General features: G+C 41.7%; 1 protein-coding gene across 1 annotated transcript in view; it reads right to left on the bottom strand.

The window, feature by feature from the left end:
- The window catches only part of LOC135089659 (ras-specific guanine nucleotide-releasing factor RalGPS1-like), a 103,918-nt gene that overhangs the window by 20,852 nt on the left and 70,711 nt on the right, over nt 1–12,355 (bottom strand). The window contains 1 exon segment of the mRNA XM_063985547.1: nt 2,959–3,091. Coding sequence (XP_063841617.1) covers nt 2,959–3,075 — 117 coding nt within the window. The 5' untranslated portion in view covers nt 3,076–3,091.

Below are 12,355 nucleotides of genomic sequence, written 5' to 3'. Positions count from 1 at the left end.
AGAAAGTGATCACTCTGTCCAAAGTTGTAATAAGACATGTGATCTTTGTAATACTTGTTGTAAATATGTTTACTGCAATTTAAGTTGGGATAAATTCATGTAACAACTAAAATGAAGTAGTGACATTAGATATGCATTATGTTAATTACAATATCATTTAGGATCACTAATCACACGAAGCCAACACTGTAACGTCAAGACCTCAAACACATATAATGTAGGAAACACTATTTTACCATCCATTTCCACATGCACTGAGATTAAAGCTTCTTCTAACTAATTATACTGGCTTCCAAGAAAGTTAAACATGATAAGTGTCTGATTATTATTAGTACAAATGAATAACGCAACTGAACCACTGAAATGCATCTACCAAGAACTGCAGTCCCAGCTGATACCAAAAAGGCTCTCACACACCATTCATCAGGATTTGGGGTGATTCAGTCTGCTGTTCCTACCATCTGCCTAGCTAAGTTCCTCAGTAGCCACACTAGGATATGGATAAAATATGGCAGACATGTGCAGTGAGAATTCAAATAAAATTATTCTTGGTCAAATACTTCCCAAAGGGATAATCAACATGACCAAATAATAAAGGTAATGGAATGTATAAATATACCTCCAGTAAAAGTTCATACCAGTTAAGTTTATCTGTTTTAATTCCCTTAAAAACCATGTGAGCATTTTTTTTTGCAGCCACTGTAAGATGCAGAGTATGACAAGAGTTTATTTGTTGTTTGTTAATGGTATAAGCTCAGAATGTAGAATCTATGTAATCAGCATATCTGTGAAAATGTCTTGCTGTCCCACCATTATAAGTATTAGTAAGTAATGCTATTAAAAGAAAAGTTTTCAATTTCACAACACTGAATACACCCTTCATTTTCTCTTACAGGAGATGAAGGCTGTATCAGAATTCATAAAAAATAAGAAATAAGAGAATGGAGATGTTTCTTATTTAAGGGTGAACAGATAAACCTCCTCCTCTCTTGAAGAGATTAGAAGAGAATGCAAGAAATATTATGAAAAAGGAATGGCAGGACTATAAGTGGCATGGACTGAGATTACATATGAGAGGTACTGAGAATAACAAAGTTTTTTTCTTTACACCAACACTTCAATCTACTAATGTCAGCATTCTATTATACTCTATATGTGTGTTGCCTCTTCCTAAAAACTACCCTCAAAGCACTGGTTGTGAAAGGGTTCCAAAGGGCAGCAACTGATCACCCTACACAAGGACAGCTAAGAAACATATTGGGACAATTGTGATTGTAAGTCTAGATAACAGTTGTTGTGGCTATTTCAGCAACAACTGGTGCTCAGTTGTTAGTAGCACTGAGACAACATCTAAATGTCCTTAAATCAAAGCCAACAGTTTTCATACCAGTCACCATCTTACACTGCAGCTACCCACATCCAGATCCACCATGAGTAGGGTGTTGTAGATTGCTCCACTTTACATAACAGGCCTTCAAAATGCTCATGCAAACTAGGGGTTTACTGTCAACTGGAAAACATTATGAGGCATAAATATCCCCAAGAGTTACAAACAAGACTACCACACAAGGCAGGCAGCTCTAACTGATCTTCACAACTGAACTTCTCCACAGTTGAGCACAGTATCCATTGCATTTATCCATGGATAATGAACTGTCTTTAAGAGGGTAATTTACACCACATGTGTAAATCCTTATTACCATTTCAAGAATAGGAAAAAAGGACAAGGAGGAGCAGGTCCCTAGCTCAGCACCACCCTGAGGTAGAATCTTGTAGACAGTGAAAGAATACAATGGTATAATGGAGTTGTGGAGGACACCAACCTTCACTTCTGGAAGAGACCAGCTAGCAGCTGGAATGGGCAAATGATCTAATACCACAAGTGGTGACATCCAATCATTAATACTGATGTAACTAACATTCATTATAACCTCAAAGCACTAAAGAAATTTTGCAAATTTAGTTTTGTTTGAAAATAACATGAAAATAAGAATAGATATTTGCAATGCATAACTAGGTTGTTCATCTTAGAATGAACTGTCTATGAAAATAGTTTCATAGCTCTCCTTTAATGGCTGTCATATATATGCCTCTCAGTCTGTGCCTCTTTGTACCTACATGATCGCACCTTTAATGAGATTTTTACACTGTTCTCACATAAACACTAATTGCTCTGTGTGTATGGCACGATGATTCAGACAGAAGGTCTCTAATGGGAGTGTTGGTAAAACATCTGTAAAGACTATTATTTTTTAATGCTTCATTAAGTCTGTGCCAGATGAAATCTTGCACTATGTTTGTACATTTCATTTATAATGAAATATGAAATAATGAAATCATGATTATGAAAGACTGAATTCTGATTGAAATTTCTGAATAACAAAAACTTCAATGTAATGTATGTATATATGAGGGGACTCAAATACAAAAGGGTTTGTTTCTCAGCTGTTAAAACTGCATTAATAAGACAATACAAAACATTCATCACACATTTATTAAGTCAACATGAAAGAAAATTTTCTGAGCTTTTCAGCTCATGACAGACCAGAGAATAGTCTGCCATTAGCAGGAGAGAAGGCCATGAGGAAGGCTGGAGAAAGTCCTAAAAAATGGTCAAGTACTACACATGCCACAGAACTGACAATGACAACAGAAACATTTCTTTACTGCAATATGTATGATTTCAATGTCAATCAAACCCAGTGTGTAAATCAAGCTAAGCTCAGTTCCAAAAATGTGTGTGTGTGTGTGTGTGTGTGTGTGTGTGTGTGTGTGTGTGTGTGTGTGTGTGTGTGTGTGTGTGTGTGTGTGTGTGTGTGTGTGTGTGTGTGTGTACTGCTGTTGAGTTAGGACATCAAACACTACATAATGATTAGCAATACAAGCACTGCTTCTGAACATCAACACGTGGGGTAAGGGGTGGTGATGAGACAGGAAGGATGGCACTGGTTCTCTCACCTCATTGATGCGGAGGGCAGCAAGGCTATCACAGGATATGTCTCTAGGCATCTCGGAGTACCTCATCTTCGTGCACGAGAATGATGCTTTCGCTGCCCTTGGTCCCACCACTGACATGGGCTCACCATCAATCCTGCAATGGAGTACACAAGACGTTGTACTAAAGGCAATACAGGATGGTGCACTAATAAGATGATACAGCTGGGAGATACAAAGGTGTAGCAAATATAAGGTGCTGTAGAGTGTATGGGAGGCTACAGTATTACACAACAGCAAAGAAAAACCTACATCAGAATAGCACAGTAGGGAAAAGCTACATATTTAATTGACAATGGATTGTACTGATATGGTTATTTAAATGTGACTAGTACAAGAACAAACTAATATAATAAATATATGTATGTAAAACTATATGTACAAGCAGATCCCAATTTATGAATGCTTGAATTCCAAATTTTCAAAGTTATGAGAAAGACTGTTTCACCTTTTGTGCTGATTTATATGAATGCAGAATTTGCATTTAAAAATTAAACCCTCAAAAGGTACACAGCAATGGTAACTATCAAGAAAGACATGTGTGTGTGTGTGTGTGTGTGTGTGTGTGTGTGTGTGTGTGTGTGTGTGTGTGTGTGTGTGTGTGTGTGTGTGTGTGTGTGTGTGTGTGTGTGTGTGTGTGTGTGTGTGTGTGTGTGTGTGTGACATGAAAAAAATGTTATTCACAATATCTTTAGAATTTTTTTTCCAGGGACAAACCTCTTTAAGTCTATGGGAAAATGAGAGAGAGAGAGAGAGAGAGAGAGAGAGAGAGAGAGAGAGAGAGAGAGAGAGAGAGAGAGAGAGAGAGAGAGAGAGAGAGAGAGAGAGAGAGAGAGAGAGAGAGAGAGAGAGAGAGAGAGAGAGAGAGAGAGAGAGAATCTTAAGGGAGATAATATACCAGACCTAAAATATAACCCATCACAAGTATGAAGTGAGAGAGAGAGAGAGAGAGAGAGAGAGAGAGAGAGAGAGAGAGAGAGAGAGAGAGAGAGAGAGAGAGAGAGAGAGAGAGAGAGAGAGAGAGAGAGAGAGAGAGAGAGAGAGAGAGAGAGAGAGAGAGACTCCACAGGAGGCTTCAGATTTCACTTTTATTTTATGATGTTATGTCATGTCAAGAGTAATATTTCTTCCTCCATATTGTGTATATATATATATATATATATATATATATATATATATATATATATATATATATATATATATATATATATATATATATATATATATATATATATATATAAACTATACTGTATATGTAGTGTGAATAATATGCGCATCCTGTAAGTGTATATATTCATAAAGTACAAGTACATACATAGGTGTATACACTGACACTTCTCATTACCTCAATGATGCATAATATTTATGAAGACAAAAAAAAAAGGAAAAAAAAAAATCCAAAGCATTTTATCCTAAAAAAAAAGAAAAAAACAACAACATTTTATTCTCAAGAAAAATATAAATTCCAGAGTATTTTATTGTCTGCCTTGAAGTCTTCACAGTTGTGTGTTTCCTGGTTCATTTCCAAATCCCAGAAATACCAAGATAATATAATGGAAGATGCTGTCTTACAAAAACAAAAATCTTCCCAATATTTCCAGTTTGTTGAAATGAGATTTAGCAACACCTGCACAAGCCCTCCACACTTCACGGGTTTCACATCTGTGCTGCTTTGTCTGCGGCTTCCAACTTCAGAGAGAGAGAGAGAGAGAGAGAGAGAGAGAGAGAGAGAGAGAGAGAGAGAGAGAGAGAGAGAGAGAGAGAGAGAGCACCTATATTAAGCACTTTGGGTTCTCATAGGAGCTATATTTCAAACGGATTTTCCCATTAATAGAGTATAATTGTTGTTATTACAACAATTATTATTACCTATTGTTATTATTATTATTATTATTATCATTATTATTATTATTATTATTATTATCATCATCATTATCATTTAATGTCAACAACTTCCACTACAGTTTATTAAAAATGTCGAGATAAGACGCCGAAAAATCCGAGAGTACAATCCTGACACACACACACACACACACACACACACACACACACACACACACACACACACACACACACACACACACACACACACACACACTTCTATTAAAGCTTTGTAAATCTTTTAGAAAACGTAGTCAATAGCAAGAGAGTAGATCAGGCTGCCTGATACACGGTCAACCAGGATCCGTAAACACAGTTCCCACGTTGGGACTACTAATTTCGAAGGCCACAGAGATGATTAGTCGGTTCTCATGGATGCTTTTTCCTACTGATGGTGCAGAAAAAGTTACTTAAAAAAATGAAGACCCATATAACTGCCATCTAGAGAGTAAAGACAATGAAGAACCAAGAGGAGGCGTTAGAATGTTAGAGAATAGAAGAAAGGGAACGAGCGGTAAGTGGTACAGGTGGATGCGTGTGAGTTGCTTCGTGCGTGCAAGGTGATGAGAATGGAAGGTGAGGGGAGGGAGGAGAGGAGAAGGGAGGCAGGTGTCAGGGTCGCGTATCCCAGTTGCGACCTTGTCCCCATTCCCGTCAACCGTTGTCTGAAAGTCTTGGCCAGGCACGCGCCGGTCGACCGTCCCATGAGGAAGACTGACCAAGGCAAGGCTGCGCGCGGTCCGAAGCTACGAATGCTGTGAGAGCTTTAAAGACTTCACCAGGCTCACGTGTTCATCTCCACCGTCTTCCTTGTTCCCCCTAATATGCCGCCAGGAAGGTTAAGACACGTACTAAGGCTTACGTCTCTCTCTCTCTCTCTCTCTCTCTCTCTCTCTCTCTCTCTCTCTCTCTCTCTCTCTCTGCTCAGGTGTTACAAATACAGCAACGTGGAGTGGACGCAGCGGTGTCCGGAAGCATAATTAATTAATAGGCGTCTACTCGCATATCGATTACTATTATGTGGGTTAAATTTAGCCTTGATATCGACTCTCTTGTGGGGGAGACCGGAGTTTGCTCTTGAAGAAAAAAAGTTACTTAATGAGACACACTAAACGGATAAACAGGTGCCCCAATAATTACACTGCTGCTTCCAATAAAAAAAAAAAGAGGTAAAAAAAAAGTGTGTGTGTGTGTGTGTGTGTGTGTGTGTGTGTGTGTGTGTGTGTGTGTGTGTGTGTGTGTGTGTGTGTGTGTGTGTGTGTGTGTGTGTGTGTGTGTTTGTATGCTCGTTCAGTAAGACAAGTGCGCAAAAGCCTCGTGTAACTGAGCATCAATGGTACAGGTGGAGGGACCCAGCTGATGCCACCACGACCTTCACACAATCATGGGACCTTCGAGCACTCCACCACAACAGCCAAGCACACCATCTTCGTGACGCTTTTCCTTCCCTAGGTACAGAAAGGGTTTACCAGGCCACGAGGATCCAACTACTACGCAGGGCCACGGCAGAGAGTGAGGTGAGAGGTGCTGGTATAGAAGGATACTCAAACATGGTATGTGTTGCATTGTTCAGGGAACTCTACAAGTCTGCCTAAACGAGGACAAGGGGAGTGGCGTGTAGTGCAGTAGTGAGATGGCAGTGCAGAGTTGAGTGGAGGTGAGGTAATCCTGCGCTTGGGACAGAATTAAGGCCACCTACAGGGAGAGCCACGCTTTTAATCCGCCTGGGAGATGTTGTGAAGAGCGACCTCCTCCTCCTCCTCCTCCTCCTCCTCCTCCTCCTCCTCCTCCTCTACCACCACCACACCATTACTGCTACTGATACTGCTTATCTGAGCCACCTACACCGCGCACCACCACCTAGTCCACTTCCTGGCAGCCTTTCTCCACGAAATTCCCCAACACACCTCTTTCTCAATACAGCACTCAACTGGCACTGAACATGTGTATTCTATAATTTGGCTTGGTTTGATTTGGTTTAGTATGGTTTGGGTTGGTTTGGGTTGGGTTGGGTTGGGTTGGTTCGGTTTAGTTTGATTTGATTTGGTTGGGTTAAAGTAAGGTAAGGTAAGGTTAATCAAGGTTAAGTTAGATTACTAATGTGAAGGTACGGCACGACTTGGCTAGGTAAGGTAAGGTATGATTAAGTTAGGTTAAGTAAGGTAAGATACTCGTAGATATGATAAGGTAAGGTAAGGTAACGTAAGGTAAGGTAAGGTTGGTTAGGTAAGGTGAGATTAGGTTAGGTAAGTTATGGTCAAGTTAGATCTGTTAGGTATGATAAGTCTAAGTTAAGGTGCTAAGGTGCTAAGATTCGGTTAGTCATTCTTTTATCCCTTCCTCTAGCTAACACCTCCCTGTCTGCAGCGTCAGTCAGCATCATACTAATGCTACTCAAAGACCGACAATGCCGCTGTGATGAAAGCTACCCGTCTAGGTTAGAAAGGAGGACTTCGAGGAACAGAAAAGTAAGCGAGAAATGAAGGATAAAACACGTAATTCAGCTCTCTATCCGCCAAAAATCCGCCTCAACTACGCGTCTAGCTGTGGGCGGAGGCTTTTAAAAGAGGGAACAAGGTGGAAGGAATGAAGAATAACCCAGATATAGACGGACAGCGGGGGCGGAGAGAATAGTAACACGGCCCTAATGTGATAATGGTGGCAGTGAAGTGGCGGGGTGGGGGAATGGATGACGAGGTGTGTGTGTGTGTGTGTGTGTGTGTGTGTGTGTGTAGTACTAGTACGTATTGGCTGGTCACCCTCTCCCCCCCCACCTAATCCTCTCTCTCCCACTCCTCTCCCAGTTCCACGCCTCTTCCTGCCATATCGATTATTCTCGCCGCCAGCCTCTCTTAACTTCCTCCCCCTCGACCCCTCATCTCCCTCCTCTCCCGCCACAACCTGCAACACCCAACCCTGCTCCCCCTTCTCTGCTGCTGCTGCTGCTGCACGGGGTCTGCTCTGGGCGTCGTCTGCCAGAAGGTTGCTTGCTCTCATTCTGTGTTGTTTCTGCATCACAAAAGACATTCTAATATTCAACAAGACGAAACGTGATTAGTCGGCCATTGACGAGATGAACTCAGGTTTGGGGTCACATGCATGAGAACTAAGCGGAGGAAGAAGAAGAAGAAGAAGAAGAAGAAGAAGAAGAAGAAGAAGAAGAAGAAGAAGAAGAAGAAGAAGAAGAAGAAGAAGAAGAAGAAGAAGAAGAAGAAGAAGAAGAAGAAGAAGAAGAAGAAGAAGGAGGAGGAGGAGGAGGAGGAGGAGGAGGAGGAGGAGGAGGAGGAGGAGGAGGAGGAGGAAAAGAAACAGACGGATATGCGACCTCACTGATGAAAAAAAATAAAAAATAAAAAAGTAAATAAATAAAATTTTTATTTTCTGGATCTGTTCGTGGTGGAGTAATGCATATTGTAAGTATAATGTTGTGTTCTGACCCGTCACCCCCTTCATCCCCGTTCCTGACCACTCATCGCTGCAAGACTCAATGCAAGACGCACTAATAAAAGACGCACAGCTCACAACCACTGACACATGAAATACAGCTACAGGTATATAGGGAAGAGACAGCTTGGCAGAGATTATTCCCTAGAGGCATCTGGCGAAGATTACATATTTTTAGACACACAAAGAAATATACACGGAAAATAATAAGTACGGTAAACTGACACATGAATTTTAACTACGTGTAGGTGGGCAAAAATTATCCAAGATTATGATTTTTCCCAGACGTATATAGTGTGTGGCCGGAAAATAAGAGGAACGAAACTGCTTACGTAGGTGTGGCTTTGAAATAACAGTCGGCGGCGTGCGGCATCCCGACCCGACACGACTTATTGGAGTGTCTAATTCAGTCTCCCACCACAGTGCGTTCTCGTCTTCCCAACTTCCGCTCGGCTTAGCGAACCGAGCGGAGTCAAATGTAAATTCCAACTGCTTAATGCAACCTGGCGCGTGGGTGTGGGGGGAGGGGCAGTAGCGGAGGAGGAGGAGGAGGAGGAGGAGGAGGAGGAGGAGGGATGGGGGTGGGATTCAGCAAGGGGGCACGGGAGACTTTTTTTTTTTCACTCATATTCAGTCTGATAATTTCTTTGAGGCTTAAAGAGGCGTTGGTGTTGCTTAATCGTCTCGTTACCAGTTGCCAGGCGTGAGGCTTGTCTTGGGGAGTGGTCGATGATGAGAGAGAGAGAGAGAGAGAGAGAGAGAGAGAGAGAGAGAGAGAGAGAGAGAGAGAGAACGCTCGATTCTTCACCATCAAACGATCGCCCTCCTTTTTACGCAGATGCCAGAATACATATAGCTTCTCAACACGCGTTCCCTACATTCCTCACAAGCTTGCGTCGTGACTTATTTATTGGCTTAGGAAACAAGAACGTCTTCCCTTTCAACAAAAATACCTTAAATTGATAATAAAAAAAAGTACGTACACAAAGATAGACAAATAAAAAGACTAAGAAATCAAAGAAAATTTTATATGAACTAAAGCACAAAGTAATACACGAACAAAAGATGCATGGGAGAAAGGAGAGCAAGAGAAAAGAAAATGACAAAGTACCCCCTCCATCCCACGATAGAAAACTAGGCCACAGGAAATAATACGTGGATGAATAGGTAGAGTCGACCGTTTCATCGCAAGGCTCTGAAACCTATACAGAAATCAATGAGAGGATAAAAGAATAAAGGGATGCGTCTAGTTAAGGGTATTGAGAGGGATGGCGATTGTATTGATAGGCTGCGTGGAGACGGGAAGAAGCCTAGTTAAGGGAGGAGGAGGAAAGGGTAGCGTTCAGATGGAGCAGTAGGTTTCCCAGGTGAACACAGGTAGAAGGTACGAGTTAAAACGAAGAAAAAAAAATATGAAACGAGGTACAAGAAAAAAAAATAATAATAACACCTCGGATTTTCAGAAACTAGAACATAATAATAATAACACCTCAGATTTTCAGAAACCATAACAATTTTATTAGTGTGGTACACTTTGATTACATTTTCACCGCGTATTAGAACATTCACCGTTAATAATAATGGCTAAGTGTCTGCAAATTATCCATAAAATGCACCAGATGTTTGAGAGATTACAACAGTGCATCAGATATATTAAAACTGCGTGCAAAATGTTCAAATATCATAGGAAACATTGTTTTTTTACTAATCACTATGCATGGAGACGAATTGATATAAAGGACCATATTCTGAAACACTTCTGGGCTGCACTTCACTACATTAAACAGGCCTTACTTCAAGTTACACGAATTCTTGAGGGTATTTTTATGATTCTAGTGGCAGATAAACAAAATTTCTACGCTACTGATGGGAGGAAAGCTCTTGAGAACCTGGCTTAAAATATCTGTGGTCTTTCTAAATAGTGGCTGTGAAAGAGCAAAGCATTTCTGAATACGGTCCATATTTGTAAGGACGAGGGCTCTGAGGTTAATGCACATAATGGAGAATAAGTTGGTGTGGGTGTATGTTGAAGCTGAGGGAAGTATTAGGGCGTGGGAGTGCGTTGATCTTAATAATGAAGGTTAACACACCACATGCAGGGAATGAGGTTGAGGTAAATACAGAATAGTGAAACAAGTGTGGACGTAGCGTGATTAAAGGAACGGTTTGGAGGAAAGTTCAAGAAGAGAGAGAGAGAGAGAGAGAGAGAGAGAGAGAGAGAGAGAGAGAGAGAGAGAGAGAGAGAGAGAGAGAGAGAGAGAGAGAGAGAGAGAGAGAGAGAGAGAATGTGTGTGTGTGTGTGTGTGTTCATATAGACACTACCTCTGCCTAACCTAACTTCGCCTCCGCAGACTGGTCCCAAACAAACGTGATAACTAAGACTGTAATTAAGACGGAAACAATTAAGCTGGGAAGGATAAACAAACGCATATACTCTCTCTCTCTCTCTCTCTCTCTCTCTCTCTCTCTCTCTCTCTCTCTCTCTCTCTCACCACCACCACTCCTTCCTTCCTTCTCTCTTTCTCTCAATTTCCTTCTCATGTCCCTTTTCCTTTTTTTCTTTTCGTTCTTGTATTCCGTCCGTTTCTGTATCTCGTTTCGCAGTCTGCTCTCTCTCTCTCTCTCTCTCTCTCTCTCTCTCTCTCTCTCTCTCTCTCTCTCTCTCTCTCTCTCTCTCTTTATTGCATTTTTCCTTCTATTCTCCCTAATCTCTTCTATTGATTTACTTTCTTTTAGTTTCGTTCTATTCCTTTTTCTTTTTCTTCCTGGTATTCCTTCCGGTTCTCTTTCGTTTCGTAATTTATAGTCTCTCTCTCTCTCTCTCTCTCTCTCTCTCTCTCTCTCTCTCTCTCTCTCTCTCTCTCTCTCTCTCTCTTCCCTTCTCTACTCTTTTCTTGTTCCTTTAGTTTCTTTATATCCTCTTCCTATTTCCTTGCTCTTTTTCCTGTTTGCATTCCACGTATTCTCTCTCTCTCTCTCTCTCTCTCTCTCTCTCTCTCTCTCTCTCTCTCTCTCTCTCTCTCTCTCCCGGTATTGCTTACGTGTGGTTCAGACAGCAACAAGTTTTTCAATACAACTTCGACAGCTTGGAGGGGCCAGGCCATTACTACCCCTCCCTCTCCCCGACCAGCACCATAGGACACCCCCGCCACCACAGCCCCAGGGAAGGCGACAAGATTCTCTCACAACCACAGGGAAACGCCATCAGGTCTTGCAGGTCACAGTTCTCTCTCTCTCTCTCTCTCTCTCTCTCTCTCTCTCTCTCTCTCTCTCTGTGTGTGTGTGTGTGTGTGTGTGTGTGTGTGTGTGTGTGTGTGTGTGTGTGTGTGTGTGTGTGTGTGAGTGAGGGAGAGGAGAGGAGAGGAGAGGAGAGGAGAGGAGAGGAGAGAGAGAGAGAGAGAGAGAGAGAGAGAGAGAGAGAGAGAGAGAGAGAGAGAGAGAGAGAGAGAGAGAGAGAGAGAGAGAGAGAGAGAGAGAGAGAGAGAGAAAGTTAAATAAGGCTCCATCCTGCCGTAGACTTTAGTCCCTCGTGTGTCACTGTCCATAACTCTCTCTCTCTCTCTCTCTCTCTCTCTCGACTGAAGCTTACCTAGTCCATGAGAGAGAGAGAGAGAGAGAGAGAGAGAGAGAGAGAGAGAGAGAGAGAGAGAGAGAGAGAGAGAGAGAGAGAGAGAGAGAGAGAGAGAGAGAGAGAGAGAGAGAGAGAGAGAGAGAGAGAGAGAGAGAGAGAGAGAGAGAGAGAGAGAGAGAGAGAGAGAGAGAGAGAGAGAGAGAGAGAGAGAGAGAGAGAGAGAGAGAGAGAGAGAGAGAGAGAGAGAGAGAGAGAGAGAGAGAGAGAGAGAGAGAGAGAGAGAGAGAGAGAGAGAGAGAGACCTTCACCAGCCAGAGGAATTGCAGTTGAGAAATACTTTAATCAGTTTCCAGAAGTTGAAGTTACTGAAGTCACCGAAAAAAAAAACAAGGAAAAAAAGAAGAAGACAAATTCAAATCAAGTTATTATCAATTACTCGACTTCTTAAAGGTGAGAAACACAAAG

The sequence above is a fragment of the Scylla paramamosain genome, chromosome 3 (genome assembly GCF_035594125.1).
Source record: "Scylla paramamosain isolate STU-SP2022 chromosome 3, ASM3559412v1, whole genome shotgun sequence".
Lineage (NCBI taxonomy): Eukaryota > Metazoa > Arthropoda > Malacostraca > Decapoda > Portunidae > Scylla > Scylla paramamosain.
This window is presented reverse-complemented; position numbering and strand designations above follow the sequence as displayed.